We start from the raw sequence: 7,905 nt of genomic DNA, 5'->3' as shown, positions 1-7,905 counted from the left end.
AAGACATATATAAAAACAACATGATTAGCAGTATTTCTCATTAAGTAACACACACACAAAAAGAACATTTAATCAATTCGAGAAGAACTTTAACATGTTCAAATTAACATATGGTTGGGATACACTTCAGACATTTTAGGACGTATGAAACATAGGGGCGGATCCCCAACTGGTGGTAGTCACCATTGCTTTTCCTGAAGCCCTGTGGAAAGGCCATGCTACCACAACAAAGAACCTGGTCATCTTATTTCATCTGATGTTGAGATCTGTGTTCCCTCCCTCAAGTTTTTTCCAGAGCTCCCAATGTCTCAGGGACTTAAGGCCCTTTTATGCTTTGGGAAGTGAATTCCTTCACTTCGGGCAATTATAGTCAGCTATGAATGGCCCTGTATGCCCTGTGGTATCATTGCCATGTTACCAAAAGGTCAAGGGATGGTTGCAGCACCATTAAAACATACACAGCTGAGAACACCTAGGACTTTTGGATGGCTGCAATGTTTCATAGATGCATCTCCCCAGCCATGGAAAACATTGCAGGAGTCTGGATGCTGAGCAGACTCTACCATTTAGAAAGAAGACCAGTGATCTGGATTTAGGATAGCCTGCAAAACCCAAACTGTGCCACAGTCTGCTTTCAGACGTGTTCACACACTTCTCACTGATTTCAGTGGTAAACATCTGAGGGAGCAGCTTGACTCAGGATGTGCAGCAGTGAGTTTTATAGGCTCTGCACATGGGCACAGTTTGTTTCTGGATGCTGGGTATCAGGTGCAATGTTGGTGTAGACATTGCATGAAAAAGAGGAAAAAAGCTAAGTACAGTGAGACACAAATGTGAGAGGGCTTTAAAAAGCATGGAAGAGATGGAGGGCTGAACCGTCCACCAGCAGACCTTAAATATCAATAAAACAGATCTTGAAAAAGGCCAAGGACCTTGCAGCTCCCATCTCAGAGAATTTGTGCACGTAGCACTGTGTACCACACCAAGAAATCCTCACCAACAGGTCTGGTTTCTTACATTGTAATTCTAAAAAAGCCTGGCTGTGAGCAAGAGGAATATGCTGACCTCCATGAGCCCACGATGGCTCTGCCTGTTGGGATCCTGTCCAACCCCTGAAGCCTTCACAAGGACTGGGAGCCTCCTTCAGGCAGAATCCAGTCTTCAAAAAGCAAAACCCAAATGCAGTCAAACTTGCTACCAGTCCAAGAGAAGGCGAAGGTATAGATTTGAAGATGGCCGAATATCTTTTTTACTCTAACAGTATTGTGGTCAGAGTCTAACTTTGGTTGCCTTTAAAGCCAATGGAAGCATGTGAGTCTAGTTCCAGAAAGAATGTGACACTAAGTAAATCATAATTATTTCTGTCTTCTAAAAGAGAATACAGGTTAATTAGCACTCTGATGTCTGAACCATCTGCAAAAGATTAGTTAACTAATGAGCCAAAATACATTGCAGCTTCTATGTGGGTACAAGGTGTTAACAAAGTAAATGCATTGCAGTTTCCCTGAGCACAATATCAGCCATATGATTTTTGGGGCCATGTGCTAAGCGTTATGTATTATCTTTCCTAGGAAGCTTCATTTCAGTTAATTGTCTCTCTCTTCAGCTCATGGGAGTAAACAGAACAAGCTGTACTTCATCTTGAGAGTATTTTGATGAAAGACTGAGAGGTCTGGGGTCCTGAAAGGAGGTGAGTCTTTAACAGGGAACATTTTGTGTTTATTCACAGACCCTAGGAAAACTGACTTGTATTTTAGGGAACTTTGTTGTCAGGCTGGCTGCTCTGAAGAACTTGCCCTCCCAGATGTCCACCTCAAAAACCTCCCTATTCCTTGAGTCCAGACTCACATGGGATTTCTTGGGTTTTCTTTCCTCTGTTTTGGATAATTTGGCTTTTTGCCCTCTTCTTGATCACTTGTCCAACAGTGGAGAAGAGCTCCTGCCAGGTAAATGGATGGGTTTTGCAGCTGCATGACTATCTCACGTCAGATGGGATCACACCTTGAACTAGCTGGTGTTGAAAGGTGTAATTTCTGCCCTCCCATCATTGCCCTTCTCAGCCATGCCTAAATGCAACTGAATTTTAACATCTGGAGGCCAAAAGATATTCAAAGCCAGATTCACCTGGGAGGAAGAAGCAAGCTCTTTTAGCAGCCCAAGACACCTAACTGACAGCCTGGGAGGGATGTTTGCACCTGCTACAACACATAGAATTATTTCTGGATTTTCAACCTTGTTTTCATTCATCTGTGGCAATATCCTGGCATTGTGTCCCATGTAGAAACAAGAAAAACAATGGCAAACTCTCATTTAGCATCTCTCTAGGATCCTTTCCTAATCAGCTATCCTAAATGCAGGAAAACCGGTCTAGCTGCAAAAGGGACAGGTCACAGCAAAAATCAAAATGCAGCCCAGCTTCTAAAACACACCTAGGCCTGGCTCACATGTGCCTCCAAACCTGGCTCAGAGCTTTTACTCTGGATGGAAGTGAGTGAAGATGAAGCCTGAATAAGAGTCAGGCTGACCATGCTATACAGATGCCTCATGAATGTCACCTTGCTCAGGGCAACCTCTCACATGCAGGACCCCAAGGGGAAAACAGACACTACATGATGACTGTAGGGAACTACTAAGATTGAAACAATTAAAACAACAGGAACAAAACAAACATAATGGGACAAAAATTGACAGCAACTCTTCCAAAGAAACACCATCGGATGGAAAATCAAGCATTCCTCCTTTGCCATTAGGCCCATAAGAAATTTGTTCTACATGCAGCTGGGATGAAAAAGAGGAAACAGAAAGAAATGTTAGGAATTTTTGGAATCATGCCTAGCAGAGGGATGTTTGGAGCTGCAAAATGAAAATGATTGATGCAATTTTCTTTTTTGTTCTTTATTTTTCTTAGAAGTATGATAAACGGCTCCTTCACATGCCAACAATTACAAGACAGGTAGGATGTTCCTGTTTGTTTGTTTTTATAATATCAAAATTAGGATACAAGATTGATGTTTATATAAATAAATAAACAGAATCAGCCCTGTATCCTAATTTCCATATTTGCAAGACAGAAAACAAACACTGGAGAGAGTGCAACAGAAAATATCTCAAAGCCGTGAGAATATATCCACCTTCATTTGGAGGGCCCCAAGTCATTTCAGAGCCTGAACCACACTGGATGCAAGAATTGCCTTCTGGACCACCTGCACTGCATTCATGAGCTTCTCTAAAGATCCCTCCAGCAATTGCTGATATGGGCAGTGCTAAATCCAATTTGAGCTGACTTAATAAATGTAGTAATCAAAATCCTTGGGCCTCATCCACTATCAGCTGACACATCTTTGATTCTTTGGGCTGGCTTTGGCTTGGGAGCTGTGTGACCAGACAAATGCATCAGCAAATGCTCAGCTGGTTTCCAGTAATCCAGAGACCATGGATTAAATGTCTCTGCATTGCGTTATGTTAGCAAGCAAGTATAAGGCCATATGTACGATTTTGGTCAAAATATTTTGATCAAAATATGTTTAATAAATAACTAAATGAGTTGGACCACTGATCAGATTACTTAAAGCTATGGCTTCTGAGGACTTAGTGCCACTAAAACCTTACAGCTCGTGTTCCTCATGATCGTAATGTGAGTAGCTTGCATAGCTGCTACCAATAAGCTACCTCTGGCGTGACTCCGATCACCATCTCAGTTTGCAGATTGTGGTAATGCTGCTCCGAGCAGGTCAGTTTGCATGATGCACTTTGCAGGGGGCCAGCTCATGGCCAGGATTACGGCTGTGTGCAGGACCCAAGCTCTGCTACTAACTCAGATCTGGTTCTGTGCTTTTTAAGGGTTGTCCTTTTTAAAGGAAGGTCTCTGAAGATATTTAATATGACAGTAGGCAAAGGCATGTGACAGCTGCAGGTCTGGGCTCAGAAATGCAGGGTTTGTGCTCCTTTGGACTTGCCATAAATTTGGCACTTGCCAGGATCTGAATTGACTCAGTGAATGAAAATGCACACCTTTTGCAGGGCTTTGTCAATACTGGCTTCCCACCTCTCCCAAATAGCATTTCATTTCAGGAAATACCAAAATGCTTTCCCCATGAGAACTCCCTCTGCAAGCATAGATCCAAGCCAGACTAATACCATACTCTGCAAAGCTGTGCAGTTCACATGGCACAGGATGAGCGTCCCTTCTGGGTAATGCTCTGTGAAACCAATGGTTACACCACAGCAGCCCCCCTGCCATCACCTGATACAGCAGACACATTCATAGCAAGTGGATCAGCCAGGATCCAGTTTCCAAATGCAGGGCTTGAATAATTAGATGCTCCCATTGCTGCTCAATGGGAGCCAGGCATTTTACTTCCCTGCACACCACGCTGAGTTTTCACATCGCTTTCCCTCCACCTCCCCCACCTCCATGCCCCAAGCTTTTGTGATTAACATGGCAATGGAGATTGAACTGTGTGCATACATTGATTTACTGGGTGGTTTGGCAAAAGAAAGCAAATCCAAGCTACTTACCTCAGTGCAGACCCCTTTGGTGTTGCAATGCCATAGCCTTTGGAGTCCAAGTTACCTCCCACCTTCATGGTGTCACAGGGCTTCCGCTGCTCGATGTACTCATTCATCGTGGACTCCAAGAGGTAGGCATACTTCCCTTTCGACTTCCTCACACGGATCATCCCCTCTTCTGTCGTCCTCACAAAAACGGAGGGTTCGGCTGATTTCATGTATGTCCACATCTTCTCAAACACTGCTATTTTGGATCGCTGTGTAGGACAGCAGAAACCCAACAGAAGCATTAACAGAGGTTTGGGTGGCAGCTGAGATTTCCAGCTTGGGCTGAACACTTACCCACATATCGGATGGGCCAAGGAAGGCAAAAGGGGTAATGGGATGTTAATGAACCTCCTGCCATTTCTGCATCAGGGCCCAGATCAACCCCTGAATTCTGACACATGCCGGTGTACGGCAAGTGATTTTGCAGATCAAACCAAGGGCAAACCAAGCTGGAAATCAGGATATGGTTTCTTTTGGAGCTGCTGAGAGTAGCTCCTTGGTAATGTGGAGAAGCACACGGATATTCCCTATTTGTATTTACAATTGCAGAATATCACATGTACTGGAGGCACAGCCAGCCTTCTCACCAGCACAGGGAAAACTGGATTTTTGCTGTTTGAAGCACAAGCTCAGCAGGTCCTAACATGGTAAGAGGAAGCAGGAGAAAAAAAACAGACCTGCACTGAGGATGAGAGAGGACGGGCTTGGAGAACTTGTTAAACAAGGGGCTAATCAAAATATTTGCATTAACGTTTCCTTTTTACCCTGAAAAATTCTTTAGTGGAGCCAGCTTCCAGGGTCCCATAGGCGATTTCTGTCTGCTTGGCCAAGTCCTCTGCACTCTCGATGGGAGAAACCATCCTTTCCACAGTGAGGAAGGCAGCCAGGTTAGCTGTGTAGGAGGATATGATGATCAAGGTGAAGAACCACCAGACGCCACCGACTATGCGGCCAGAGAGAGACCTGGACACAGAGAGGAGAGTCAGACAGGAGGGGTGTGAAGGTCCAAAAGGTGCAGCTCGCTCTTGCAGGCCCATCATTTACCTGGGCATTTACCCAAAGTCACATTCTCCCGCCACTTCCAGGGAAGCCAAAGGTCTGTCTCAGTTCTCAATCTACTTTTCAAGGTGTCAGTGTAATTAGAGGGGGGATAAAAAATTCACAGTGAAAAAAATCAGCAACAAACTGATTGAATTTGCTTTGATTTTCAACTCCTTTCAGAGCATATAATAATATTAATAATAAGACATGGAGACAACTACAAGGAAGGTTTGTCTGGGCAGGGCAATGCCCATCCAAACAGCAGCTCTGGCGAGGTCTGTGTTGTGGCATGTACCCACAGCGGGATGTACCAGCATGGAGCCAGACCAGATGTACAGACCAGCTGGGATCACTAGGTCAGCTCCTCCATCACCTGAAGTTTAAAAATCAAAACCATGTTTTTCTATAAGGCATATTGAAGCTCAGAGAGGAGCTACAGCTTTAATGAATAAATTGCCTACTGACATTCTCTGTTTTGTATTCAGCAGATGGTTAGACAAGATGTTCATAATAATGCCTTAAAATCTAGGTATTTTGCACTTGCTGCAATCAAATAGCCAATTATCTGTAACCATTGGATAACTATAGAGGCAAATAAGTCAAGCAGGCATTAATTTATATTAAAATCTTTTAAAATAATTTTTAAGAGCGGAAAATAATTTTAGATTGATGTCAATATTCATGCATTCTGTCTAAATTATTTATATGCTCCTTCTCTAGATGCAGAACATTGTCCCAGACAGAAGGTAACTTACAATGCTATTTTATAAAGCCGGACAGTCTGACTGGGAAGAATCTGCCCAGGAGAAACACTGTTTATTTCTCTGTGGGGGACCATGTCTCAGTGTTGTCTTTCTGCTGACCTGAGTCACTCCACAGAAATACAGTTTATCGGATGGTAACAGAGATATCCCAGTCCAGCCAAGGGCACTGGACCAGCTCATGATAGTGTGTGCCATGCCGTGTCCGGGTCCGTGTGAAGCCTTGGGTCCAGCTGCTATGGTTTACTGTGGTTTAACACAACTTGACAGACCAACCTGCACGCTCCATCGCTCCACTGAGGGAAAAAACACACCCTACTAATTACCAAAATTAGAGCTGAAAGGAGACTAAACCCACGTAGCCCACCAGCTACATGGCTTATCTGTGTTACACCATTCCAGTTTGTCCGGTCTGGTTTTAAATGCTGCTGATGCGAGGGGAGCTGCTCCCGCAGACATCACGTCATCACCCCATTTAGATCAACCCACCCTGAAATCTCTTTTGTCAAAACTCTTTGAGATCACTTCCCAGCAGAAAGCAGGCACAGCGACTGAGCTCCCACACACACAGCACACGGGGCACAGTGGAAAGCAGGCATTTTAATATGTGGAAATAAGACCCATCCCACCACATGCGCCGTCAGCCCTGCACTCCTGGAGAATGATAACAGAAGCTTTCACCCGTGGCAGAGAGAAACTGCAGGAAACATGACTCCAAGGGATTACAGCGACAGAAAGGACAAGGGGTCCTCGGATGTCATAGATGTGACTGAAAGGATTTCTATGGTTAGAGATGTGTCAGGCTTTCTTCTGCATAGGGACCTCATTTCGGAGCAGAGCCTCTGCCCTCTCCTCTGGTTTCTTCTTCCATGGGCTTTTCTGAAACTAGGCAGCAAAGTCCATCTCACCACAAACCCCAGCTCAATGAATGACTTTGAAGGATATCCACCTTTCAAGGTCTTTCAGGGAAGTCTACAGGACCCATCTCCAAGGTGATACTGTAGGGAGTTCACAAATTTTCTTAATCATACACATCTTAAAAAGCAAGAAAGGTATGACAAAGATTTTTTCAGGCATGGTTTCCAACCATAAGCTATACGCTGTTACCCTGCCCTGCAGCATCTCACGCAAGCCTCCTCCTTCATTGGCAACAGCAGCAACATGGCTAAGCAGACCGATGGTCCCTCATCCCAGATTACTTTCTTTTTATGCCTCCCCATCACTGCCAGCCAAAGAGGGAGATCAGAGGTTTGTTGTGGGACCGCTGGATGCTGTGGGAAAGGCAGGCAGATGATCACTGTCCTTCTACCCTACCTTTAACTCTCTAAGAGAGACACACTCACTAAACAAGCTCTGAAGACAAACAGGGACCTCCAGGGATGATTCACACCATCTATCTCATGTTGGGAGGAGGTCCTTCTACAGATCTCCCTCTCAATTGAATTTTGAAGGAACTGGGATGACTAGGTTGGACTAAACAGCTAATTTTTAAGTAGCTAAAGTTAGGTGAGATGAATGTGACCATTGTGCTTCCCATCCGCAGAGA

The 7,905-nt window shown here is 44.4% G+C and overlaps 1 protein-coding gene across 4 annotated transcripts in view; it reads right to left on the bottom strand.

Moving 5' to 3' along the window:
• The window catches only part of GRIA1 (glutamate ionotropic receptor AMPA type subunit 1), a gene marked incomplete at both ends in the record, with an annotated part of 127,130 nt that overhangs the window by 11,526 nt on the left and 107,699 nt on the right, over positions 1-7,905 (bottom strand). For all 4 annotated transcript variants that reach the window (XM_082323758.1, XM_082323757.1, XM_082323759.1 and 1 more), the window contains 2 exons: positions 4,519-4,766; positions 5,322-5,520. In XM_082323758.1, coding sequence (XP_082179884.1) covers positions 4,519-4,766; positions 5,322-5,520 — 447 coding nt within the window. The remainder of the gene's footprint in view (positions 1-4,518; positions 4,767-5,321; positions 5,521-7,905) is intronic.

The sequence above is a fragment of the Platalea leucorodia genome (assembly GCF_965183815.1).
Source record: "Platalea leucorodia genome assembly, chromosome: 11".
Classification (NCBI taxonomy): domain Eukaryota; kingdom Metazoa; phylum Chordata; class Aves; order Pelecaniformes; family Threskiornithidae; genus Platalea; species Platalea leucorodia.
Note: the sequence above shows the minus strand (reverse complement) of the source record. Positions and strands in the feature narration are given on the sequence as shown.